We start from the raw sequence: 27,880 nt of genomic DNA, 5'->3' as shown, positions 1-27,880 counted from the left end.
CAACGATACGGTAATATATGGTGCCTCGCCCAGCTGTAGGCTACTTTAGGGGCTGTAGTGAGGGTGTGTAGGCCTACTGCACTTTATGAATAATGAAAAAGTGACGTAAACAATGCGGCTCTCTTTGCGGCTCCAGGCTCGAGGCGGGCGCACGGAGGCGTGATGCGGCCGTGACGTGGTTTGAGTCGGGGATCTTTAATCCTCTGCCGCAGCAGCCCAGCCGGTCACCGGAGGAGGGGGGCAGCAAGGTTCGGACAGAAATGGGCCGCGCCGGCTAGGATACGCGTAACCAGGCCGAAACAGCTCGGTGTTTAGGTAGATAGTGAGACCGTCGAGACGAGGAGAGATTACGACGAGAACCAGGCGAGTATTTCTGCCTAGGCCTGACCCCCTCCACCTCCAGCCAATTCACTCATATTTCCCCCGCTGAAAGGACCACACGCAGACACACGGGCGGTCGAATGTACACATTATTTAAAACGCTTTTATGCTGAATTAAAACGTCGAATTTGGTATTCGTAGAATTAGCCGCCGCACGGATACGGCGCCTCGCCCTGCCAGTTTCCCCGAGAGTAATTTATTCCTCGGTTCGCCCTTCACGAGCGTCGCTGCGTCCCTCTTTTCCTGTCAGCTACTGCGCATCAGCACAACATGCAGGATGAGCCTGTGGGGGTGACAGCCGCGCAGTTACCCCCATCAGCCGAGGAGGAGGACCGCAGCAGCGGCTCGGTCAGCAAATCCGCGAAGCAAGCCATCCAGACCGAGAGCCAGCTGAGCTCCTTCACGTCGGATTACAGCCACCTAACCCAGAAGATCGCTTTCCCCGAGCATTTCTGCCACACGCAGTCCCTCTGTGACCTTCAGCGAAGCATACATCAGCAGTTAGAGTTCACCCCGGCCGAGCAGTCCCCCCCGCCCCAGGGGCGCTTCAGTCACCTGCAGCCCTTCTCCAGCGCCGCTGACCCCCGCGACTCTGCTGTGGAGGCGGCCGAAGCCGATGCTGCGACGCCATCGCCTCCCTCTGTAAATCTGAACGAGATCCAAATGGACTCCCCCATCGCCCACCACTTGAATAACGGCAATGGCAGCAGCAGCAGCACCGGCAATATGCTGTCCGGGGGTCTCAGCGCCGCTTTCCCCAACCTGCCCTCCTCCCAGGAGATCCAGAGCGGCCCGTCCTCGCCCTCCCTCCCCGGTTTCGGCACCCCTTGGTCCGTGCAGACCAGCTCCTCGCCCCCACCGGCGGCCAACTCCATCAACCCCATGCACGCGAACGCCATCAGCCAGATGCCCAGCACGGACTCCGAGAACAGCTTCTACCCGGGCATCCCGTCCTCCATCAACCCGGCCTTCTTCCAGAGCTTTTCGCCGGTGTCGGCTAATCCGTGCGCCGGGATTAACGTGCAGGGCTTCGGCGGTCCGTTCTCGCCTCAGATGAACGTTCCTCAGCAGCCGCAGAGCCGCAGGTCCCCGGTCAGTCCCCAGATGCACCCCCAGCAGGGGGCCTTCCTGCAGCAGAGGAACAATTACAACCAACACCAGGTGAGCAGCTGGGCAGCATCCTCTCATAGCAAGACGGTGCATTGTGTAGCAGGATATTAGCTAGGAATTAGTGAAAAATGTACTTCAAAACGCACTGGAGTTCAATTAATTGTATTCAAATTGCCAAAATTGAGGGTCTATTAATGGAAGCAATGTTATAGATTATGGAGATACAGGGCTGCAACTAACGATCATTTTAGTTATGGTTAGTCTATCTATTATTCTGACATTTTAATTGGATGAAAAATTGCCACATTCAGCTAAGTGTTTTATTAGAAATACATTAAAACATCCAAATAAATAATATTGTTCCTTTTTTTATAAAAGAAATAAAAATTTTATTGCTTAATTTCAATAAAATAGCATTCCTGTGGAGTAAGCTTGGTCATTTGCAGCCAAGGATGCAGCTAAAACATTACTTCTAACATCAACATGTTTCTGTTCGACATAGTGTATAGAAACTTTATATAATTTTTTGTACAGTTATGGATTAATTACTGCTCTGAGTACGTTGCTCTTTCAGAAAACGACTTCTTTTTTTGAGTCCTCCATTTAACGCTGAATCGATCACTAAATTAGCTGAATTATCTAAATTATCTCAATAATCGATTCAACGCGATTATTCCGATTAATCGTTCCATCCCTGTGGGAAACACCTTGTGACAGTATGTAGGTGTTAGAAAAAAATGTCCCCAGTCTGCTGCCAGGATCTTTGAGGGATAAATATTTCTTTTCATAATGCATTATGCAAGGCTTAGAGTCTCTTCCCTTGAGGCATAAAGAAGGAGCGGGGGAACGCTGGAACTCTGAGCATCGCTGAATCTTCCTGTTGTTCTCCCCTGGAAGCTGGCAGTGGGATGCAGTCACATGGCGCCGGACCATCCCTGTCTTGTGGTTCGCTCGGTGGGAATACAAAGGCTCGCAGGGTTTTTTCCGCGTCCTAAATGGGTGCTCATTTATTTTATTTTATTTATTTATTTTTGGGTGAAATGAAAACATCCAGTGTTGCGGGTGGTGGCGTGGCACACCCTGAGGAAAGACGGCAGAGGCTCACACGAATCTCCCCGCTCTGCAACAGGAAGCTTTATGAGCCTGGTAGCCTTCAGCTTCAGGTTTCTCATGTGATTTGCACACTGACTGGGTGTGTGTGTGTGTGTGTGTGAGTTGACTGGGTGTGCCTGTAAATGCATCTGCAGTGTTGTTGTTTCTTCACCCTTTAACCTTTTTTTTCTCTTCTTTGAATCCATTGTAAATATATTTGCATGAAAAGCAACAAAGGCAATCATGTGATTGTTGTCAGCGGCGCGCCCCCCACCCTCGCTCCGCCCTGATCAAATACTCATCCAAAAACATATCGACAGGCGAGAAAAGGCAGAAAGTCGACTTCTCTCCATGCGGTGACGTCGTTAGGATCTTGAAACACAGAAGAAGCTTACTTCTGAACTGAGACAAACTGTGATGACACTCTAATCCTATATTTTTCTTTCCTTATGACGTCACATCAAAGGGTTTTTTTTATTCCAATTTTTGTAAATGTCTGACCTGAACTAGATAAGAACTAAGCTAGTTCTTTGATAAAAAACTAGTTTAAATAAGCTAGTTTTAAGAGCTAGCTTAAAGAACTAGCTTGTTTAAGCTGGTTCTTAAATGAGACCTAGCTTTATTTAACTAGTTTAGAGTTAAATAAGTTAGTTCCTATTTAACTCTAAGTACTATATAAAACATTGAACAGTGAACGACCTATCTGGAGGAATTAAAAATGTGATTTTTCCCAATTTAACTTAAATTCAGTTCAGTTAAAAGTAACAAAAGAGAAAATAAGTACTGTCGTAAGTAACTCATAATCCCACTTTCTTGGGCAGTGATGCTGTGGGCAGGAAGGATCTTTGGTAGCAGTCTGTCTTCCAGTGAATCACAAGAGGCCCCTGACTGAAGACTGTTGCTGTGTGACAGAGTCATGACTGTTATGACATACTAACAAAAACAGAAAAGTAAAACAATCTTTTCAAAAACAGGACCAGGTGTGTCTCTTTCACATGACTGACAGTCTGCAGTACTAGTAAAGGAAAATCCTCCTGGTTATGCGAAAGGAATCTATGTAAAAAAAACAAAAACAATAACGAGAATGTTGTGATACCTCTTTTATACAACAGAGTGTTAGGGTCATTGGAGATAAAAGAAAAATATATAATTAGAAACAGAGGACTAAATTACCACCCAAAATCTCCATAATTTTTAGACTAATTTCACATCTATACATGAGTAAAGTTGAATGTTCTGTTGGGTTGAAAAGTCATAAATTTCATTAAATATTGAAAATCCAGTTTTCAATATTTAAAGGCATAAATTTATATTAAAAAACTGGATATTCGTGACGGAAAAGGGTAGAGTGCCTTCTCCGGGTCAGGGGGGTCGTCCTGCCTCAAGTGGAGGAGTTTAAGTATCTGGGGATCTTGTTCACGAATGAAGGAAGAAGGGAGCGGGAGATCTCCCAGGCGGCTGCCCCAATCCGCCTGGGAGATCAACAGGCGGATTGGGGCAGCGTCTGCTGTGAAGCGGGTGCTGTACCGGTCTGTCGTGGTGAAGAGAGAGCTGAGTCAAAAAGTAAAGCTCTCGATTTACCGGTCGATCTACGTTCCCACCCTCATCTATGGTCATGAGCTTTGGGTCATGACCGAAAGAACGAGATCCCAGATACAAGCGGCTGAAATGGGTTCCCTCCGCAGGGTGGCTGGGCTCTCCCTTAGAGATAGGGTGAGAAGCTCGGTCATCCGGGAGGGACTCAGAGTAGAGCCGATGCTCCTCCACGTCAAGAGGAGCCAGTTGAGGCTCGGGCATCTGGTAAGGATGCCTCCTGGACGGCTCCCTGGTGAGGTGTTCCAGGCACGTCCCACTGGGATGAGGCCCCGGGCAAGACCCAGGACATGCTGGAGGGACTATGTTTCTCAGCTGGCCTGGGAACATCTTGGGATTCCCCCAGAGGAGCTGGAAGAAGTGGCTGGGGTGAGGGAAGTCTGGGCCTCCCTTCTGAAGCTGCTGCCCCCGTGACCCAACCCCGGATAAGCGGAAGAAAATGGATGGATGGATATTCGTGACATTGTGAAGTCAGAAATTTGCAAGAAAAATCCCAGAAGTTTACTAATGTTGCAAAATCAGACATTTGCACCAAAAATGCCACAAGTCCTCAAAAATTGGTGTAGTAGATCTAGAAAATGTGTATCTGGATATTTTCCAAAGTGTAAGTGGCGGATCTAGACTCTAGACTATTAGAAGGACATTTCCCAGGTTTAGACTCGGTGCAGCCATGTTGCAGCTTCTTCCTCACTGGCTCAGGTGTGTATTCTGGATCCAGTTTCAGGCGCTCAGGATGAGTCTGAACCCTGTATGTGTCGTTCTGGCTCAGAAAAAGAAACCACTGTGAAAAGTATATAGATGCACATCTTCTGTATTTACCACTTAAACATTTGAGTACTTCTGTTAAACAAACGTCTGACTTTATGGTGTAGATTTATGAATACACTCCTGGAAAAAAAAAATTTTCTTGCAAATTTATGACTTTTCAATATCAGAAAATATCCAAGATTTTTCTAATGTTTGAAATTATTCTCAAAATTTCAGTTTTTTGACAGAAGTTTACGTTTCTGCAGCCAGTTTGTTTTCTTTGTCTACATTGGCCCTAAGACTCCATTTTTACACTTTTGCTACTTTACCAGATTGTATACATTCCACATTTTTTTCTTTTAGCACACATAAAATTATAAAGGTGCATCAGATAACAAGATACTATTTTTCTCTCCAAGCTCCATTTTAAAAAAATTGTGGATTTGAATTTAATATTCAAGAAGGAAAAACTCAAGATTTATCGTCAGATGTGTTAATTTATTAGATCATTAATTCATTCATTCATTCATCTATATGGAAACCTTAAGCTGCCTTTATGTCCAATAATGATTAATTATATTAGAGCCGGAGACGACGTCACACTGGGTGTGAGATAGGTCAGTCGGCTTTACACGGCTTGGCAGTTAAAAAGAATTTCACTTTTGTGAATGTGTGTGTGTGTGTGAGTGTGTGTGCGTGCGTGCATGTGTGAGTGTGTGCGTGCGTGTGTGTGTGTATGCGTGTGTGTGCGTGTGTGTGTGTAGAGAGTCCATTCGCTTACCTTAGCTGTGAGGTTTTCAAAGCTCTGCAAATGTCCAGAAAAAGTTCTGGACATGTCAGGTTCCATTACGCTCCATGACAGACAGATTCTGATTCTTCAAAAGGATAAAATAGAGGAAACTTTGCTAGAGTACATTCAGTTTCCTGTTGACTTCTGATGTGCCTCCATGGGAAATACTTTTCTTTCCTCAGACTTCTTTTTAAACACCTCTCTCAACAGAACGGAGCCAGCTTCGGATCTCCTTCCCTCAGTAACAACTCAAACCATCGCAGCGTTGTTGTCGTCAGCGTGACCCATGAGCACTTAGGGGCCGCTGTGGTTTGCTGATCACAAAATGATCCGATCTTTCTATTTCCACCCTCTGACCAGAGCCAGAGCAGACGGTTTCTCGGTACGTCGTCTCTGTCGTCTCCTGCAGGTTCTGCCGTTCTGCTCATCTGGACGATGTGAGCACAAAGCGACCAGCATCTGATTAGATTTTTTTTTTTTTAATATGATGCTCTAGTTTGTAAAAAAGAAAAAAAAAAGAAACACACTTTTAGAAAAATATTTAGAAATATTTTTCTAAATATTTCTCTCCTTGAGAAAAACACTGTGGCCTTCGCACATTATCTCCTGTATAGGACTGAAACAATTAATCAGAATAATTGTGATTACTTATTTTAATTGTTGAAATAATTGTCAACTAATTTAGCAATTGATTAATTGTTAATTGGAGTACACTGACAAAAAAAAAGGCAATTTGCTGAAAGAACAACACCCTCAGACCAGTAATTAAGCCAAAACTGTACAAAAAATACATTTTGCAATTAAGATAAAGAAAACAACTTTGTTTGTAAATATATTTTACACAGAACTCCTCCTCCACCTTACTAGATATCAAACTTAGTGGCATAGTTTTATTTTTACCTGGTTCAAATTATTTAATAATAAATCTCTAATTAAGCACCTTTTGCTGTCCAATTATTAACTGGTAATAAAAAAAATGTCAACAGATTAGCCCTGCAATGCACTGATGTTAACCAGAAAGGGCTTTACACATGTTGATGTTAGATGTAGTTTTTTATCTGCAGATGCGTCCTTAGCTACCAACTAAAGTAATGCTGTGTTCTTGAATTTAAAGGCAATAAAATGTTTATTTTCTCTTTTAAGAAAAAATAATTTAATTATTTACATGTATGTATTTTCAATATTGTACAAAATGAGAAATCAGCATAATGTGCTAATTTTTAAAACCAATTAATCGTCAGTACAATCAATTACTAAAATAACTGTTAGCTGCAGCTCTGCTCCTGTACCTGATCAAAAACAGTAACAGTATTAATTATCAGTTGGGGTAGTAGTACACACCAGATTTGAATTTTTGAGCAAAGTACACTCTTATATTTCACATTTTTGATTCTCTTCGTCACAAACAAAGCCTAATGCCTCTGGATAGGATTTCCACACGACATAGCCAAAAAAGATTGAGAGGGTGATGCTGAAGCAGAAGACACTAGGTCCAGGTGGAGAGAGTGTGTAAGTTACAGTGGTGGTGTCGCAGGGCACGATATACTTAGTACTAGTCTTAAAGCTCTAAATCTTCTTATCTACCCACCCATTACAGAAGCAGATAAAGTTCGGCAGTGGCTGACGAGGGGAAATAAGGGATGGGATTAAACCGAGCATTAAACTTGCTGCTTGTTTGAGGCATATTTATGCGTTTGATCTAACCTCACGCTTGTTGCCGGCGCAGCCCATGGTGAAAGCGTCCCCGTGGGGGAGCCACCAGGGGAACGGCTGGAGCGGCGGCGGTGGCGGGGGCATGTCTTGGGGTCGGGACCACCGCAGAGGCAGCGCCATGGGCGTGCCTGGCTCTGTCAGTCACGCCTCGCCCCTGAAGAAGCCCTTCTCCAGCAACGTCATTGCTCCGCCCAAGTTCCCGCGCTCCGGAGGTTCCCTGGGGCCGAAGTCCTGGATGGAGGAGAACATGTTTCGCACGGACAGCAACAGCAACACCATGTTACCCCTGCAGGTATGAGCTCAGCTGTTCACACGATTTCAGCATTTATGTTAAACTGCATTAGTTCATGCTCGCATCGATGCGCATATTAACCCAATCATAATGTTGAGTTTTTGTCTTTCCTGTTCTCTTCTCAAATGTCCCATTTTGTCGCTTTATAGTCACAAAAGTCAATACATTTTCCAGGTTTTTATGCCATAGAAAAGCACAAAGGGTCAACATGTAATTCAGGATGTTTTCACACCTGATAGTCCGGTAGACTGGGTTCAATTGGGAACCAAAGTTGCAACATTTATTACATGTTCAGCTGGTGCGGTTCACTTTCACACTGCACTGTGTGAAATGATTCCCCTCCTTACCTGTGGTGGCGCTTCACCAAGAACCATTGAAGGGAACTGCATGAAAACCTCTGAAGATGACACTGAAAGCAGCTTCCTTCTTTGGAAAATGCCAACAAAAATGGAGTAGTGTCAGGTTTTAGCAGCTTGGCAAACAACCATGAGGCAGTTCTCCTGCTAGCACTAGATTAGTGTGTTTATTTTTGTTGCATTTGCCCAGAATGCCCTGCACTATTGTCCACTTCCTGCTTTTAGAGCAGATTCAGGTCCACTTGTGTTCACATATGTATTGAAACTGCTCTAGAGTTCGTTTCGATCAAACCGAGACAGGTTTTAAGCCAGACCAGAGTTCGCTTTTCTGGTCAGCATCAGAATTTAATTTCACATTTACACCTCCACAAACAAACTGGACTTTCTAGACAAACCAATTTGAGTCCGATTACAGCAGACTAAATGGGGCTGGTGTGAATGCTACCTTAATGTCGGTATAAATCCAGGTTTCTTGTGAAGGTCTCAGCGGTTTATTGGAGGACATGAGCGAACAAACAGCATCTTGAAGCGCAAGGATCACAGCAGATGTCAGAAAATAACAAGTAGGGTTAGGTTTTACGACAACATCTGAAGATTTAAACATGTCACAGAGAGCCCTGTTCTGTCCTTTATCTGAAAACGAAAAGAGTAGAGTACATCTGTCAGAATACCAAGACATAATCCGACAATGAACCGTCAATCAGAGAAGCAGCCTGGCGGTCACTGTAACTCTGGAGCTGTCAAAAAGAAAACTAAATGTTTTCTTTTTGACAGCTGTCAGTCACGTTTTTCACAAATCTGTAATTTAATATTAGAGTCAGGAACATGGTGGTGGCAGCATTGAGTTTGAAGTGACGTACAGACAGACATTGACTCAAGGGAGCTGAACACTTTTCACATTTTAATTCGGAAATTACTACCAAAACTATTTGTCATTTTCCTCCCGCCTCACACTTTATATACTGCTTTGTGTTGATCTACGAGACAAAACCCCAACAAAATGCATTGAAGTTTGTGGTTTTAATGTAATAAAATATGGAGAAGGCTCAAGGGAGAAGAGTATTTCAAGGCACTCTGAAGAGCTAAATCACTAATTCACGTCTTTGTTTCTAACAATTTCTGTGAATTTGTTCTTCTGGTACCTGAACGTTATTCCTCTAAAGGGAAACTCAGCCACTAAAATTAGATATTGGAGGAAACAACAGCTGAGTTTCCATTCACCAGGAAAATGTGAATTGATCCTGTAATCAAATTGTAAACCAGTCTGTCCCTTTGGGAACAATAATGGCTGTAACTGAGTCTGAACTCAAATCAAATGAAAGCCGAAAGGAAAGTTTAAGCAACAACTGAAGTCGACATCCTTCAGAGGAAAGTTGACTCTTTTTGGAGTGTCTGTCGTCTTTGTGGATGTTTGGCGTATCCTGTCATGCCTGGAAAGATGTGATCAATCGTTGGGTTTTACTGCGTTGGCTCAGACTGAAATTTGCTGATCCAACATGTCCTCTTATTCCGTGCCAACTCTGACACAATTTGCAAAACTTGTTTAATTTAACACCTCATGTATATCAGATCTTTTGCTGAAACAGACTGTTCAGTTTTGAGGTTCAGAGTTTGACTGGCAGGACCAGTTTCTCATTTTTGTTAACTTCCTAATTTTCATACACACATACTGTTTTTTGTGTGTGTAAACTTTATTGTTTTTTTACAATTAAAGATAGCAAATAAAGATGCACTTACAGAACAAAACAGTGGGAGTTTGAATCAAATGTATTTCCTGATCATTGGTCAGAAGCTATTTAGAGAAAATTTGATCATGGACTGAACAATTTTTCCATCTCTGCATGTTGGTTCTTTCTACATAGACTCTTTCCATTCATATTTGCATTTTTTTCTTACAATAACTGCACTTTATTTTCCAAAACTATCATTTTGGATGTAAAATCCACCTGAGTAAAAGAAAAGCACTTACGTTTCACTTATTCTGCATCACGTAAATTGCCTAATGACTCAAATAAACCAAATCAAAACATCTAATCTAAGCTTTTTTTTCCTCAAATTCACTGCAGTGCTAAAATAGACAACTCATCAACACCTGGACGAGAAGCATTTAGGAACAAATTTAGTAAGAACTGGCCTGACTTGATCTCAAACTTAGTGTTTCCTTTTGGCTACCGAAGCCAGTGTGACGACAGGTTTGACTGACGACTGATTAGGGAACTTAGAGGAAGAAGTATTGTGTGTTCTGCATGCTGTGCTATTAACAGGCTGCAGTCGTCTGTTCTCGGAGGCAAACTCTGGACAGTATCGGGATGCAGTTGTCCAGACATTCTCCAGACTCCGTCAAGCTGTCCTTTAGCTAAAGACCTGATGTTTTTCTTGTTAAATTCCCTTATGAAGCCATTCGGGCAGAAAATACTGAGAGAAAATCACAAAGTTACATCTGAACACTGAACCAAAGTGTCACATTTCGTCTCTCCTAAAGGGTTTGCTTAATAATCTACACTTACTGAGGCCTTGTCAGACGGTTAGTTTTTCCTACGTTCGTTAACTGGGTCATATATGACTCATTCAAATTAAACTAATGATATCAGCCCGAATGAGGTTGCCGCCAAGTTGTGCGACTGTTGCTATGAGTTTGTATTTTTAGTCGTATCGGTGCCAAGAAGAACAACGCTACCATTCCAGGAAGCAGGCCTGACTTCATGGATGAATTTCCATAAACAGTGTCAGACCCAGAAATTTTTCAGATTCCAAGTCTTTTCCTTCCTTCCTTCCTTTTCTGTTTAACGTTTGGCAGTGGCTGACAGAGCGCATCTACGCAGCATCACCTTTCCACAGTCACATGGGATTCAGACTGACGACGGTAAGAGAGAGAGAGAGAGAGAGAGAGTCATCTCTGCTCTCGGTGTCAGAAGTCAGAATAATTCCCCAACCAAATTTAGTTTGGGCTGAAATTAATCGTCAATAACAGAATCAACTTTTGCTACTAACGAATCGGTTCAGTCAAATTTTGAAGTATTTCTTCCAGTAAAGATATTGCTTTATCTTCGTGTTTGAACATGCTAGGTGTCTCTGCTTGCATATCTGACACGTTAGCAGGACCAAAGGGCGGATTCGTCTCTATTTTAAGACTGAAAACCTCTGAGAAATTTCTAAGGATGCTTTTTCATTCTTGTACTTTGTACCTCACGGCTTCATAAAATGATGTTTTAGTCATTCATTTGTACTGAATGAGATCAAACTAATTATATTTCAACCTTGCATCGTGCAGAACCTTGCAGAAGTATTAACGTCCTTTGAATACTTTCAATTTCGTGCGACAGACTGATGCAAAGTCTTGCAAAAAAAACAACAACCTGGAAATGGAAGGATTCCAGGTTTTCACATTTTTTTATGATTAAATATAAATAAATACTGTTGTGCGTTTGTGTTCTGATTCAACACTTGAAGCATCTGTTGCTGAAGTTTTTCCAGATTTTTCTTGGCAAAATTCTGAACGGAGATTGTCGTGAACATACATTCTCACAGATTCTTCACTGAATTCAGGCTGGACTTTGACTAGGCCATTCAAACACGCCAACATGCTATGATCTAATCCGTTCCTTTGTAGCTCTGGCCTGTAGGTTTAGGGTTGTCATCCCACTGGAAGGTGAACTTTCACTCCAGTATCACGTCTTTTTCAGTCTTTTTTCAGCCATTCAAACAGGTTTTCCATCAGGATTGTCCTGTATTTGTATCTTCCAATCAAACCTCAGCAGTTTCCCTGCTTAACATAACCACCCCCACACTGCTCCAATCTTTCCTATCTATGGCCTTTCTTGCTTTCTTTGTAGACGGCATGTCATGTAGTATTCCTGTCAGCTGATTGGTCCAAGTTTGGGATGTAGTTTTTTTTATAATCTAATACTGCTAGCCTGCTGTGTTCCTTTAATCCACATGATGCAGATGTTCACTAATGGCCTTTAGCAGGCCTTCCTTTATTTATGCAACAATGGCGACAGGTGAAAGTTGAAACAATGAACATCAACGTCGACTAAAGTTGAGCATTTTTCAACTTTCTTGTGTTGTATCACATGCCTGTTATTACGTGACAAACTGCAAAAGAAAAAAACATCAACAAAAGAATATGTACACTGACATCTTTTTGTATACAACTCAGTTCCTTATAGTTGTCCAGCCCCTCACTGGCTCACCTCCAGGCCCTCTAATTGAATAAATATGGAAAGAATGTTAATCTGAATCTACGGTCCCCTGCATGCTAAGCCCAACAGCCACGTTTCAGAGGCTTTAATACTCACAAGCCAAAATCACAAATCTGTGATAGATTTACACATGCATCATGGTGAGTGTGCTTCATTTATGTCTGGCAAATTAACAAACATCCCCCCCTTTTATTTTTTATACTTTTATTTTTCCAGGACCGCTCCAGAATGTACGACAGCCTGAACATGCACTCCTTGGAGAGCTCCCTGATCAACATCATGCGAGTGGAGCAGGACCCGATAAAAGGTAAGGCGGCCTTTTCTCTTTTGGTCTCTGCCCGTCGTGGGCGGGGGGGTCAGAGGAAGGCGATCTCGCACGGGAAATCGTCTCCAGGAGCCGACAAGCCTGTTTCTCCCACAGCCGTGTTGTTTTTTTCCACACGCGGGCTTATTTACCTCCCCGCTGAGAGCTTAATGCCGGTGCCACCAGCTGCACGTTCAACTGACCCTTAAAGCTCTGATCTGGTGGCTGGCTTAACCTGGCCAGCAGAACCGGCCTGCTGTTTTGGTTTGTTGTGTGTTTTTTTGTGCTTCAGTAAGAGTAAGAAGAGAAGCCTGTTTTCTGACTGCTCAGCCTTTGGAAATTCAACAGATTCAGAATGAGCTCTGGGCTTCTTCTGAATTATTTCTAATGGTTTGACAGCGACAGGCAGAGAGTGCGACACTGTCCTGGCCTCCCGCGCTCAGCTGCTGAACATCAGAGTAGAAGTGTCAGATGACTGCACCCTCGCGCCCTCCTCCTCTTCCTCCTCCTTTTTCTCAGTCGCCGTCTCCGCCGCCGCCGCCACCGCCTGCCAGTGGCTCATTTACAGCCGTGTGAGCCATATACGCTCTCACTTTACAATATTGAAAGAACAGAGGAAGAACACGGGTGGCACAAGCAGGCACGTCTGCTTTGGTTACTGATTTGTTTGTGGACAAGCAATAAGCGCCGTCATTCCTTTCGGTTTTATTAGCGATCCACCTGTGCTCTTCTTCCATGAGCTAGATTTTTTTTTTCTTTGGGATGGGGAGGGGGATTTCCTGCTTGAACAGATGGACAGGACATGGCCCAGTGTGCAGAGCAAAAAAGAAGACGGGAGGGGGGCGGGCTAATTTTAGATGAGATCACCCTTTCACACACTGTTTATGACAGCCAAGAGGGGAGTTGAGAGGGATGACGGCTTACAAGGCCCTGACAGGCTATTTACAGTGTTACCACTTTATTATGCTTAGCAGCTTTTAAACATCAGAGCACATGGTAAAATTATCAGGTTTCATTAGCTTGTTAGCATAAAGAAGCTAAGAACTTTTTAAGCTGTTGAGGTTTATTTAATGTTTTCCAGCTACGAATGAAACATTTCAGATTTTTTTCCGCTTTGGTAGATAAACAAAAATGAAACGCAGACGAGCCCATTATCTGCTCCACCATGACTCATCTGCAGCTTATGTGCTGGAGTTTTGGCAAATCCAAGCCAAAGTGTCCTGCCTTGTATTCTTGTCATGCAAATGCAGTTTCACGTCTGACCTGTACTGACCAGTTTCACTGCGTGAAACTGGTCAGTACAGGTCAGACGACCTGAAGAAGAAGATTCAGAAGTCACATCTTCTGCAAATTCTCAGAATTCACTTGCAAATGGTTATGCAGATGAACCTGCACCAACAGTAACCTAAAAACAATGATTAGGTAACTTAAAAAGCGACGTAGTTGGTGCTAATTCCTCACAACAGGAACTACGAGTCTTTTCATCATTCGTCACATGACAACTACAAATCTCTGTGAATTCTCAGAGAATCCGCGCAGCCATAAAAACTCTTAAAAGTATTCAAATTAAGGCCTTAAACTGTCTTAAATTCAGTAAAAATCACAGCTCTTATGTTTTGTCATGGCAAGACTATTTTTATCTTGTATATGTTGTTTTTTTCTCAAACAACTTTGTCATCTAATCATCTTCATTGCATTCTGTGACTTGAGGTGGTTGAGGCTACTGCTAACTAGCTGCTAATACCCTTGCTAGCTAACTCCATAGCTTAATTTGTTGTGCATGCTGTGCAAAAAGCAGATCCCAGAAAAGTCACAGTTTTGAAGTTACATGGCTGAAGCGCCCCAGAAAACGGTGACTGATGCTAATGCGACATAAAAACTCTGAAATCGGAAGTTCACTGGATTTTAAACAAGGCATTCAAACATTAGTCTTACAAGTCTTTACCTGGTCGTAAATTTAATTGAAAATGGTTGTAACAGTCTTAAAAAGTCTTAAATTTGAGTAGGTGAAACCTGCAGAAACTCTGATTTAAGTAGGATTTTATGTGGTGTAGTACAACAAAACTGTAAAGAGGTATAAAAATGATGAACATGGTTTTCTTTTTTTGTCTTTTACAAATGAAAATCTGGAAAGTATCTGGTGTGCATTTCTATCCAGCCCCCCTTACTCTGATGCACTTGAACCATTTATCTTCAGACACATCCTGTGTGTGTAACTTAGCGTAAATACAGCTGTTCCTCAAAATTCCTAGATTAAACTAACTTATATAGCGCTGTTTCAGACATACTGACCACTCAACGCGCTATACAAGAAGAACATGTATAAAATTCCAAACTGTGGTTTTGCAAACTCCCAAAAGACCTGCAGATGTGACTGTAGAGAAAAGGTGACTCAACCAAGTATTGACAAAGGGAGGCTGAATACAAATGCTCAGTGAGAGGATATGACAATAAGACACTGCATGCTTCAGAGCTTTGACAGTAACTAGATACCATTTAAATATTAAATAATACTAAAACATCCTGCTCTGTATGCTGGTTACTGCATAAAAATCCCATTTGGACCTGTCACTATAACACGTTTTGCTGGACAATAAATTGTCCCAAAAATGATCGCGGTAAACGATAATATTGTCGTTTTGAGACCATTTCCAAGTAATATGTTGTTAATGGGATAATAATGCAAGTTCCCTCTCTCAAAGACTAGAACAGGAAGAGATTTTAAATATCCAAAATAAAACACAAAACCAAAAACAATAAATCAAAAAGAAGTAGAAACCACACACAACCAAAACCATAAATAAGACAGATCATTAAGTGAATACCAGTATTTCCAGCATGAAGCCAGCTTTAACAAAAGCAAAGATTCACCTGTTCTAAAAATAATAAAAATAAAAATCAATGTAATTAGTGAAAAAAAATGTCATAAATGTTCTCTTTTTTTTTTAATCAACATTTGTATCATTTTTGCCTGCAGCACACAGCTGTGCTCTTCCTGTTTGTTGTTTCTGCATCAGTTGCCATGTAAATGCGTCTCCCTCATCCTGCCCTCTCCCTCCGCTTTCCCCCTCATTGGTATCTGTATTTGTATTTCTTTGGTGTGTGTCTGAGTTTGTAACATGTGTGTTTCTCATGTCAGGCCGTGTGGGCTGCCCTAACCCCGGGGCCGACGGCCTTCTCATGCTCAATGGTAATTATCTGGAAGCGTCGTCTCCCTCTGTGTCTCCCGCTCCCCTCGCTGCATCCCCCGTTACTCTTTGACCTCGTTAGACTCACACTTCACCACCTGCAGGGCTCCTTGTGTAACTCTTCAAGGCTTTCTATTTTAAAATGCTGTCACATTTTTAAGGGAAACATACTGTAGATGCCTTAGTATTAATACTCTCAGAAGCTGATCTACATTGTTATGTCTAGCTGTGGGGACAGACTCGCATGCATGCCTTTTAATAAAAAAAATCTAAATGTTTTTGTTTTCATTTGTTCTAAGTATAAGAAAAAATCTAAATCGTTTCAATTTAAAATCTCAACTTAGCACAAGCCCGTTTGGACCATCTAGAACAGGGGTGTCCATAGTCGGTCCTGGAGGCCCGGCATCCTGCATGTTTTAGTTCTCTCCCTAGTGGTAGTAACAACCTCCTCAGCAAGTCAGTGTTCTCCTTAGGCCTCTACTGACCCATCATTTGATGCAGGTGTGCTAAACCAGGGAGAGAATAAAACATGCAGGATGCTGGGCCTCCAGGACCTGCTTTGGACACCCCTGGTCTAGAAGGCATGTGTCAAACTAGAGGCCCATGGGCCAAATCCGGCCCGCCGTAGCTTCTTGTGTGGCCCTCTGGGTTCTAGACTAAACACCAATTGTGCTCACATTTTATGTCATCAGTCAAATTAATGCAATTTTTTATATGTTTACTGTCAAATTATATCAATCAGTCCCTCCAGTTTCTTGAGAATTATCGTGGAAATTCATGCAAAAATCAACAAATCCCCTTGTATTACTTTTTAGCCTGAATACATAATTTGGAGCTTATTGCAGATTTTGCTTAAAAAAAAAATCCAAATTAGCACCACAAACACTTTGATTTTTATTGCAAAAAAAAAACAAAATCACAAAATCCTGGAAGGACTGAAAAGATATTTAATAATATTATTTATTGATATTTGAACAGTTTGTGTTCAGGTTTTATCGATACATTCTGGCACAACCGGCCCTTTAAGAGCATTTATGATCTTGCTTTGGCCCAAAACGACAATGAGTTGGACACCACTGATCTAGAAAATTAAGCTCCTTTACTCAACTCTGAGATTTCTAAAATGCTGCCAACATACTCAGCATATTTCACAGCAGACGACGTTTTGCTCTCTCTTGCTCCTCTGCAGTCTAAATGTTCTTGAGATACTGCAAATGGTTCACTTTTAGGCAGGCCATTTCATCCTGTTAACTAATTACTGAAGTCAGTTGATTTGTAGTTGGATAAAGTTATGAGATAATTGCAGATTAAAGTCTAAAATGTTTGCACGGCTGAACTTTGCCCTCTTGTACTTTTCTACATGCAGCCAGAAGCTATGGGAGACGTCGAGGTAAATACTGCGATGTGTCTGTCTTCTCCTGTGGCATGTTTTCCTGCATACTGTAAATGGGCTTTCAGTCTGGAGCGAGAACTCGCTGTATTTTGGATTTTAGGTTTTAGAACATGTTGGGGTTTTTTTATTTGTTTTTAGGAAGAAACTTCCTTTTCCCCCTTTGCTGTACACAAAAAAACACAACACAATTATTTTACTTACCAAGTAAGAATGATAACAGTGGTTTCCAGACTGTTATTCTCTTTCCATTAGTAGTAAATATTTGATTTGAAACATGTAGTTATTGTTGTTTAGGTGTTTTTACATTCTGTAGATCAATCAGTAATCAGCTTAGCTTTTTATATAAATGCGCATTAGCTCCTGTGCATTAAATTAGGAGGAAAATGGTCTTCAGTTGATAAAAAACATACAAAATTATAAAATTCAGATTAAAATAAACTAAAAAACTTAGTTTTTACTCAATCTAAGGTGTTCATTTCCAGTGCTTCAAAGTTGTGTTATTAGTTTCTGGCTCTAAAGGTTTGTGCCATTAATGGAAACTGTAGTCTTTCCCTGGTTAAGCTGGATAAACGTCTCTGATGAACATGTCAAAATGTAAAATACAGTTTAAACTGTTGCTTTTCGGTTATCAGGAGATGCAGAAATGTAAAGCTAAGTGTCCTCAGCGTAAGAATTAACATTAATGCCAGGTTTGCAACTTTAACATAAATAGTAACAACATGTCTGGGAAACTGCTTGGTAACTATTGAGTTCTTCAGATGTTAGTGACGTAGACATGGAATGTCTGGTTGATTAAAAATCTCTTTTCAGGCGTTTTAGATAACAGATTGGATTTTCAAAACATGACAAGAGCCCTAAAATTTTAGCTCTTGATAGTTTGTTTTGTCCTTCTCTGTAAAAGGTCACCCACCAGGCCCGGTTCTGCAGAATGTGGATTACATTCAGGTTGTTCTGTTCCACAGTGCAGCCCTGACATATGTGTGCCTAACATTTTGGCCACATGCAGCTGAATGTGAGTCGGTTGTTGACAGGCAGGTGCTGCAGGTTTCAACACTTTCTGAGTTTACAGGACCGACTTTGTGACTTAAAGTATTCAAGCCCTTTGATCCTGACCATGTTTTAAAATCACCTGAATTCATACTGTGGTTAAATTACATCCAGGCCTGCTGGATATTATTTAGAGGCATCAAAGTAATGGGGTTGAATAATGTAAATATGCTCTTCTTGTGTCGGTCACATAAAATTCCAGTGAGGTACATTCAGGTTTCTGGACAAAATGGGAAAAGTTTAAGGAGTGTGAATACTTTTTGGGGCACCTTAAGTTTGGTTCAGTATTTTTTATTTTTTTAATCCAAATCAAATTACTCTTAAAATTTTTGAGAGAGCCTCATATATTCTTTCCTTATCCGTAACATTTTCTATCTCTAAGCTGCTTCAGTTTGTAATTCAACCTTGTTTAGTTAATTACATTTTTTTGTGTTTTTGTATATTCACAGTTGGCGGACCACTTAATTGTTTTTTTTTTTTTTAGGCTAACAGGCCACAAATAGTTTCAACGTAATTACAAAAGATTACATTGAATATATTTGCCTTTGGCAAAGCTGGTAATGAAATTTTAGATGAAAACATGATTTTTCTGTTATCAGTTTAATTATTTTTATTTGGACGGATAATAAACTGAACACTTCGGAGGTCACATGATTTCATTCCCAGCTTTTCAGCCCTGCCTCATCGGCCATGCGGCTCCACGCAGAGGGCAGATTATTGCGTGTCACAGTCACAGATCTGCCAAAAACGAAACTGCACATAATCCTCGCTTTAAGCTGCTGCTTTGTCTCGGCGTTGCAGTGCGATGAAAGTGGACAGGTTATTTTATAGAGCGCTTTACTCTCTAATCTGTCCCTCTGTAAAGAGGAGAAATGATGCTCCCTTAAAGAGGCAGCACCGCCGGGGCGCTTTCTGCAAATTCCCGCTTGTCTCACCTTTCTGTTCGTCTCTGCCAGGACGCTCCTCTCTCTTCCCGATCGACGACAATCTCCTCGACGATGGCCACGGCAACCAGGGTGTCCCTGGAGTCCTCGGCTCCCCCAACTGCTACCCCCACCAAAACGGGGAGCGCATCGAGCGCTTCTCTCGTAAGGTGTTTGTGGGGGGCTTGCCTCCTGACATAGACGAAGGTGAGGATGACCAGACCGGCTCCACGTCTGGGGTTTTTTTCTGTTCCGTCTTTCACTTCTTACATCTGTCTATTTTGTTTTTTTTGGTTTTTTCTTTCTACACGTCGATTCAGATGAAATCACCTCAAGCTTCCGTCGCTTTGGTCACCTGGTGGTCGACTGGCCACACAAAGCTGAGAGCAAATCCTACTTTCCACCTAAAGGTATCGACAAAACACATGAACAACATATATCATAAACATTTTTTATAAATGTTGACATCTAAGAAAGAACAAAAAAATCCTTAAAGTAAAATCTTTATTTAGTGGGAAAAAATCCCAAATTAAGAAATAATTTAGTAGAATCACTGGTGTCACAATTATTAGCACCCGCTAACATCCATCATCCGCCCTGCTTAGCCTCGCCTCCAGCAGTCATTTTCAATTTCTGGTAAATAATCCATGACGTCGAGTTTCCCCTCCGGGGTGTAAATATGATCACACAGAAACCCATTACCCCGAATCATTAATCCAAAATAGGAAAAACATAGTAGATGATGTCATTGTCTTGTTCTGGAAGCTGGACCCATTTATTTTGAAAATGTAGCTCAATCAAACATGGCAGAGAGATGCTTGATGTGCAGGATTTTCTACTCCAGGGTTTCTGCACCACACGTCAACACGACAAATCTGATTAGCCAGCCGACATTGAAACATGAAGTGATTTATGAGAAACGTGTGCAAAAAGGGGCTGGAGTTTATGCAATTGATATATATTTTCTACATTTATTAGCCTGGATATGGATAAATACTTGTTTTTTTATGGGAGGCTTAGGCCTCCCATTCAAAAAGACATCAGGGGAAATGTTGTGTTTCAGGGCCATTCATTGTTATTCAAGTGTGATAAATGTGCTGTTTTTCGAAACTCATTAAAATCACTGCTGACCAAAATAATCATGATTGTAATATTAGTCATAATGGAGGAGCTCTGCGTTCAAATATTGTAGAGATTTTCATAAATCAAGAAATATCCAATGGAAAGCAGTTAGTAGCCCTAACATTCCCAACTTCGACCGGTGAGAAATAAAACATAAGACGTACATTTTTGACATAATTATAAGTTTTGGTGAATCACAAACAGCATTTTTTTTTAGTTACTAGGAAAATTACAACGTATTTTGGCCAACATGTTCAACTAATCCTGGATCATTTTAAGAACAGACAGAAAAGGCTGGACCAAACCCACTGGGTCTTCCAACAAGATAACAACCCAAAATATACTGAACACAGAAGTGGCTCATCAGATACAGATTTCTCAAAGAGGAAGGCTCACATATCCCTTTCTCTATGATCCACTCTGGTGAAATGTTAAGGGAGAAGATTAAATGCTTTCCTGTTGGCCCTAGTAGGTTGTGCAAAGTGATGTTTTTGAACTGAATCCTCATTAAGACCTTGTGTGTGTGTGTGTGTTTGTCCAAGGATACGCCTTCCTGCTGTTCCAGGAGGAGAGCTCGGTGCAGGCCCTGATTGACGCGTGCATGGAGGAGGATGGGAAGCTCTACCTGTGTGTTTCCAGCCCCACCATCAAGGACAAACCAGTGAGTTCAACGCCCAGCAGCTCTCTGGCAGGAACAAAAAGGAGTTGTCGTGAACAGGTTTCACGTCTTATCAAGAGATGTGAGTCAAACTTGCGTCGTGTTTGACTGCAGGTGCAAATCCGACCATGGAACCTGAGCGACAGTGATTTTGTGATGGACGGATCACAGCCTCTCGATCCCCGTAAAACCATCTTTGTGGGAGGCGTCCCTCGTCCCCTGAGAGCAAGTACGTACCCCTGACTGTGTTTTAGTAGACAACAACATGAAATAACAAAACTATCCTGACTGCAGCCATAGTGGGACAGCCTGTTATCCGATTGTGGTCTCTCTTCTACTAATGTGCTAAGAGTGATGCTATTTCTTGGTTTAGCGCTTTAGCATTTTTGCTAACATTGAAAACGTTTAGCAAGCTTACTCTCCCCTAAAAAAATGTTTTTTCTGGGGAATTATAAAGTACTGATTCTCTTGGCTGTTTTGTAAGCTTTCAGTTGAATAAAGTTTGACATCTGTGACAATTTATCTACTGTTAAGATGAATTCTTCAAGCTAATCGTTCATGCTCTTATTTTTAAGTGTGTGGAGACTGTTCATGCTGTAGTTCTGTTTCCTCAGTTCTAATTTCCTCAACTGAGCTTATATGTCTGCCTTTGTAGCATTTCAAGGGCTGACATCATATAATTTCAATTGAAGTTAGCACTTCAGCATTAGCTTCTGCTAAATATCATGTTAGCTTAATGCTTTAGCATTAGCTTATACTAAGTACTGTGTTGGCTTAGCGCTTTAGCATTTGTGTAACTATTGTTTATGATTAGTGTTTTAGGGTTAGAGAAACTAACTTTTTAGCTAGCTGTGCCCACAACTGCTATTATGTCATGTTAACTTTTCTTTTTTAATATTCTTGGCCTTTGTTTAGTTGAGCTGGCCATGATCATGGACCGCCTCTACGGTGGAGTGTGCTACGCAGGAATCGACACAGATCCAGAGCTCAAGTACCCCAAGGGGGCGGGGCGGGTGGCCTTCTCCAATCAGCAGAGTTACATCGCTGCCATCAGTGCAAGATTCGTCCAGCTGCAACATGGAGACATCGATAAGCGGGTACAGTTTGTTTTATTAACAATTCCCACACACCTAGTCATTTAAGATGTGACACTCACACAATTTATCGTTGAAAATGCAGGTGGAGGTGAAGCCCTACGTCCTGGACGACCAGCTGTGTGACGAGTGCCAGGGCGCTCGCTGTGGCGGGAAATTTGCTCCCTTCTTCTGCGCTAACGTCACTTGTCTCCAGTACTACTGCGAGTTCTGCTGGGCCAACATCCACTCCCGCGCAGGGCGAGAGTTTCACAAGCCCCTGGTGAAGGAGGGCGCCGACCGCCCGCGCCAGATTCACTTCCGCTGGAACTAACAGGGGGCGGGGGGGCTCCACATCCAGCGGTGACGGTCAGAGTTAAGGGAAATACCGGCTAACGGGAAAAAGAGTCTGGCTCTGCCTCTCCTGCTAAACTAAGCTATCAGTATAATCAAGTGCGCAACACTATACAATATATACTATATATAGCTATATATCTTTTGTAGCAGCCAAACACCGCAAGCCTCAGTTTTTCACCAAAACCCCCCTCACATCTCAGGCTCTGACAACTCTACAACTCTTTTGTGGTACTTTCATCTTTTTCTAAGAGGAGATTTAAAAGAAAAAAAAGAGATTGATTTTTGTAGCTTTTTTTATTATTATTATCATTATTATTATTATTATTATTATTATGATTATTATTGTGATTACTTTTATTATTTTTGTATGTGAGATTTAAAGTAGAAACAGGAATGTTTTTTGCATGGGGGCAGCTTGTCTGTCTGTCTGTCTGCTGCTAGCAACCACACAGTGCGTTCAGTGCACACTTGTTTCCGGGGAAAGAAAAAAAAGACCTCGATTCTCTAACGTTGACACGTGCCGCAGGTGATTTAACCAAAGGTAGCAAAAAACGATAGGAAGCTCAAAACCGACACGCCGTCTGACGTGGAAACAAGCGTTACTTTCTAATGCCGCCACGGGCTCTCTTGTTGTTTTTGTTTTTTGTTTTGTTTTGTTTTTACTTTTTAGAGAGATTATTGAAAGGAGAAAAAAAACCCAGAAGAAGAAAAGGTTATTTTTTGTGCTCATTCTAACCTGTAGAGTGATACCTCAAAACACAAAATCCGGTTTTCTGCTAACATTTATACTTAAGAAGAAAAAAAAAGCTATTTTAGAAGCTTTGCTGCTATATATAAATATATATGAATAGATATGTTGGTGTTATATTTAAACCCGAATCATGTAAAATGAAATGCAGTATGCACTCAACCACTTAACGGCGCCACAGAAAGAGTTAAGAGTGCATGCAAACCACAATAGGCTTGTAGCTGCAGAAGTAGCATGCAGGATAGATGTGAGAAAGATATAATAAACCAAAACAGCTGATCACTGAAATCCTATTTTAAAAAGGCTTCAAAACTGAAATTCTGTACTGGGTAGCATGATCATCAACTGCAGATTCCTAAATGACAAGGAAAAAATAAAAAGAAGTTAGGTAAGAAGAAGAAAAAAAACGTACATAAACTTGCATGCATCGATGTTTCTCTGTTGTTTGATCTGTTTACATACTATCAATACAAAAACAAGTGATATCGGTTCTAATGTAGACTTAGTAGACGCCATCCTTTGGTGACGTGGCGCCTTGTATAGACAAAAAAAAATCTCAAAAGCAGAGTGGTGTTCAGTGGTTTGTGTTGTCCATGTGCTGTGTGATTGTTCTTAGTGTGATAGCTCTAGTTTAGTTATCAACAGATTACGTAGAGATAAATTCAACTACATGCCTTCGCTTTTCCTTCGGTCGGACCTCTGAACGGTCCCCAAGTGATCTGAGACTGCAGCTCTATGGCAGAAACAGATGCAAACACAAGAGTGACATTATTAAGCATCCTACATCGGCCCGCATGCGGCGTTTTGCAAAAGTACTCATACCCCTCGGACATTTTTCTCACTACAACCACCATCGATGTGTTATAGGCCAATGGGAAGTATTGCAGGTTTCTGAAACGGAGGAAAATTACACGTGCAGTCTGACATTTCTTTTGAGAAATAAAGAAGCAGGCCATTCTGTTGAGATGGAGAGCACATGTGAACGCCAATTTCTGGCTCAATGTTTGGAGTCATCTTTAGTCCACTGATTTCAGGTGACCTTGTTTTCCCAAAATTGCAAGCCGTGGAGCGTTGTCCTTCTACTCTGCAGTTATGCTCTGCTTTGTGTTGGTCTGTCACATGAAATCCCAAACGGATACGTGGAAGTGTGTGGTTGTAACATGAATTAATTTTTTTTTAAATCTAAGTATATATAGGGGTGTGAATATGTTTGCAAAGCTCCGTATATTTTGTAATGTAACAGTCACAGCTCCACGCCATGCGACCGAGTGCCGCAGTTTTACGGAAACCTGACAACGAATCATCTCCCGCCCTGCGCTCTTACAGCAAGGACGATGACTTTAGTAAAAAAAAAAAAAAACTAATCGTTGGTTTCTACTCGTTTCTGTCGGTTTCCGCCTCGACCCTTCGAAAGACGTTTCGACTTAAACCGTTTAGGGACAATCTTTTCTGTTTGGACGGCCGCCCCGCCCCGGCCGCCCACTCAGTTACCGTACACGTGTGTCGCTCCTGTGTCGTCGTGATTTCGGTGTCCACCCTGTCCCAACCCAAACCCGTCCCCGCCCCCCAAAGTGTGGTCTTCAGTGTTAGTCAAGTGTGTGCTGTTACGAAACCTTAACGGGACGGAAACTCAAAGCTTATATATTCTTATTATAGGTGGTTCGTATAATTTAAACTGTTTGTGTCGACGACTACTTACCCTTCACTGGCTCTTTGAGATGTTTTTTGATAATATATTATTATTATTATTATTATTATTATTATTATTATGCACTACTTTTCTATTCACTCCCCCCTCCTAATGATTTCAGTGCAAACGTGGACTCCACCTATTTATTATAACTGTAAAGATGATTTTTTTTTTTTTTTTTTTTTCCCCCCCCACGATTACTTATTTAAGGTGTAGCGTGATGCAGTGGTCTTAAGTTATCTATGTTCTCTGTGATTAGAGCCAGAATCCCAGATTTTTTTTCCTGATATATTTGAGTGTAATTTGGTTGTTGAGAGGAGCAGGAGTCCGAAAAGGACAAAAAAAAAAAGTGAGAAGCGATGGAAACGACCTCGACCCGTCTCCCTCCCTTTAGTTACCCCGATGATGTGTGAATATCGTCACCTGTAACACTTGACTCGTAACTGTTTTCGTGCGGTTCTTTTTCCTTTTTTTATTTTCTATGTTGAAACACTGTTTGTTTGTTCTGTACGTGTCCTCGTTTTGTTCTTTTGTTTTTGTAAAAGCGTATTTATTTCACTATTTTTGTAGACGAGAAAAAAGATTTTTTGATTTTGATTGTATTTTTCTATTTAAATAGGACTAATATGACAATTTATTTTCCCCAATCCCCACCCCCACTGTCCCCAACCAATGAATTATACCCCAAAGGTTCAGAGGAATCATTTCATTAGCAACGCCATCAGACGTTTTTGATACACAGTTGATTCTTATTTTGATACGCGAGGCACATGTTGTTTGAAGGAAGGAAACATGAAGGTTTTCTTTAAATCTGGGAAGACACTTGACATTCTCGCCCCCCTCCGAACCCCCACTTCCTTCCTCCCCCCGTTGCATCGAGGCCCCGGCTGCCTGTCCTCGTAGATGCTCTGAAACTTGAATATAACACATTTTGAAAGGCCGACTAACCTCGACTCTGTGTTGTGATGTGCAATACTGTTTCTAATGTTTGTATAAAAGTAAGAACTACAGTGTAGACCTTTTTAAAATGCAGATTTATTTTTTTCATTGCATATTTTGCAGATTTCTGATCCACAGTGTCATTTTTTACCGTCAGAAAAACGAACCCCGTTTTTTCATTGCGAGTATTTTTAAATCCAGATATCTTTGTACTGATGTAAATGATTGTAGTTATTTTGAATAGTGTTTTGCTAACAAAAGGAGAGACTTTTTCATGCGTATTTCTATTTCCTTTCATCTTGTTTTGTCCTGCGTTTTTATTTTTCGTTTAACAGTAGCAGACTTTTTTTCTTTATTTTTTCTTTGGAATAATTCGTCATATTTAAATGTCATTGTTTTTGTGGAGGTTTATTTGTATTTTTATGTGGACACACATAATATATTTGAGATGCTAACTGCTGAGATATTTTTGAGTTTTTGATTATTTTTAAAGCTAAATATTTGTAATTTTATTGGTAAAGTGACTAATTTCTAAATCAAAGTTTGTGTATAGATTCACAAAGCGGTCTATAAGGTGTTTGGATTGCGATTATTACTGAATGGTTCTTTGATATGCAAGATGAATATCATGGTTATTTTTATTTTTGTTGGTTTTGTATTTAAATGGGGTGTTGATTACAATCTTCTTTTCTTTCACTTCCTGAATAAAGACCCATTCTGTTTGGACACAATCTGACCCAGTGTGTTTTTCCCCGTCAAAGACGCATTTCTCTTGAGACCCTTCATGAAAATTGGCTCATAAAAAGGATTAGAGATTTTTCTTTTTTTAATAAACGATTTTCTTTGTCTTCAGAAGCAAAGCAAAGGCTAATAAATCCATAAAATTTAATGAGCAGTAATCAGTGCAGAATATTTGAGACCGTTTCTACTTGACAGTATATTGCAGTTTTCATACACCTTTTCACAAATAGCATACTTTAGAGTTTAGCTTTGTATATTCGATGGTGAACAAAAGTTATCAAATTTGATCTGATTCAAAAACAAAAACAGACTTTTAGGCCAGCATCGGATCAAAAATTGTTTACCAGATACTAATAAAAAATGTGTCTGGGGTTCACCTGACAAATCATTTCTTTTTGTCTTTGAGTTCTTGTGCCACCCCCAGATGGAATGGCGCCCACAGTGGCGAGCCAAGTCGCCCTTTTAGCTAAAATCAGACAGTACAGTTGACACTTAACAAAAACAGATTCCTGCCTTCCAGATTTAAAAAACAAGTCATAACTACGTTTAGATCAGTTGCGCCTTTATTGTACACAGCAGCAACATCCACTGCTCATCTTTTAGCAATAGTGGGAAAGAGTGAGCATGTTAAAGTGCTGACTGCGCTGACTTCCTGTTGGCTGCATTTTTATTGGTTCATATTTACAAAGAGCCTTCAGGTCTACTAGAGAGTATCATGTCTTGTAGGGTTTAAATATTTGATGTTATGCTCTAGTCTATTTTCTGTTTTAAACATTTTTATATAAAACTTTTAGATCAACTTTTTTTGTTTTCTTCATATGCTGACATTGAGAAAAAGTATCTAAAAGTGCAATTTCTTGTGTAATTTAAAATATTTTGCACAAAAGCAAATAAGCTATGTTGCACTTTACTTACTTATCAGTGAGTAAAGTGAATAATTAGTGCCATTTTAGAAGCACATTTTCTGTTCTTATCAGTGAGGCCTTAACTATCCTCTCCACCCTCAGTCAAATGACATATTATTTTGTGCAATCATCTAGTATAGCACCACAGGTCTACTTCCAACCCTCAGAAAAAAAAATGGTTTTTGGGATTGTGTTGGATCTCTGACACTCATAAAATTTCATTTAAAACATATTTCGTTTTATTGCAAAACCCCCTGTACATGTCAAGTTTTGAAGTGTAAGACCACTCACAGATCACCTGGCTCGTGTTCTGCAAGCCAAGTTCTGCTGTGTCTCGTCTGAATAATCCACCTTCTTCATTAAAACAAATGCTCCAAATAACTTTTTTGGTCTTTTTTTTTTTTTTAGATCCCTGAGCTCTTCGTTGGTCTTCAAGTTAGATCTCACACTCAAATGAGGGCTCTGTTTAGTTTGTTCACCATTTCTCAGACAAGATTATGTTCACCAGCAATAGTT

The 27,880-nt window shown here is 41.0% G+C and overlaps 1 protein-coding gene across 4 annotated transcripts; it reads left to right on the top strand.

Moving 5' to 3' along the window:
- cpeb2 (cytoplasmic polyadenylation element binding protein 2) lies at positions 1–22,603 on the top strand. 4 transcript variants are annotated; one of them, XM_007550749.2, is made up of 11 exons: positions 1–1,542; positions 7,440–7,718; positions 12,493–12,583; positions 15,720–15,770; positions 17,135–17,158; positions 19,165–19,338; positions 19,452–19,541; positions 20,796–20,914; positions 21,026–21,140; positions 21,827–22,008; positions 22,091–22,603. In XM_007550749.2, exons 1-11 carry the CDS (start codon positions 652–654, stop codon positions 22,316–22,318), a joined length of 2,244 nt encoding a protein of 747 aa, XP_007550811.1. In that variant the 5' UTR covers positions 1–651; the 3' UTR covers positions 22,319–22,603. The 4 variants fall into 4 exon arrangements, with proteins under 4 accessions (XP_007550811.1, XP_007550812.1, XP_007550813.1 ...); XM_007550750.2 differs by lacking the exon at positions 17,135–17,158; XM_007550751.2 differs by lacking the exon at positions 15,720–15,770 and having other exon boundaries at positions 2–1,542.
- The last annotated feature ends 5,277 nt before the right edge of the window (positions 22,604–27,880 follow it).

Source organism: Poecilia formosa, unplaced genomic scaffold (assembly GCF_000485575.1).
Source record: "Poecilia formosa unplaced genomic scaffold, Poecilia_formosa-5.1.2 Scaffold37, whole genome shotgun sequence".
NCBI lineage: Eukaryota > Metazoa > Chordata > Actinopteri > Cyprinodontiformes > Poeciliidae > Poecilia > Poecilia formosa.
This window is presented reverse-complemented; position numbering and strand designations above follow the sequence as displayed.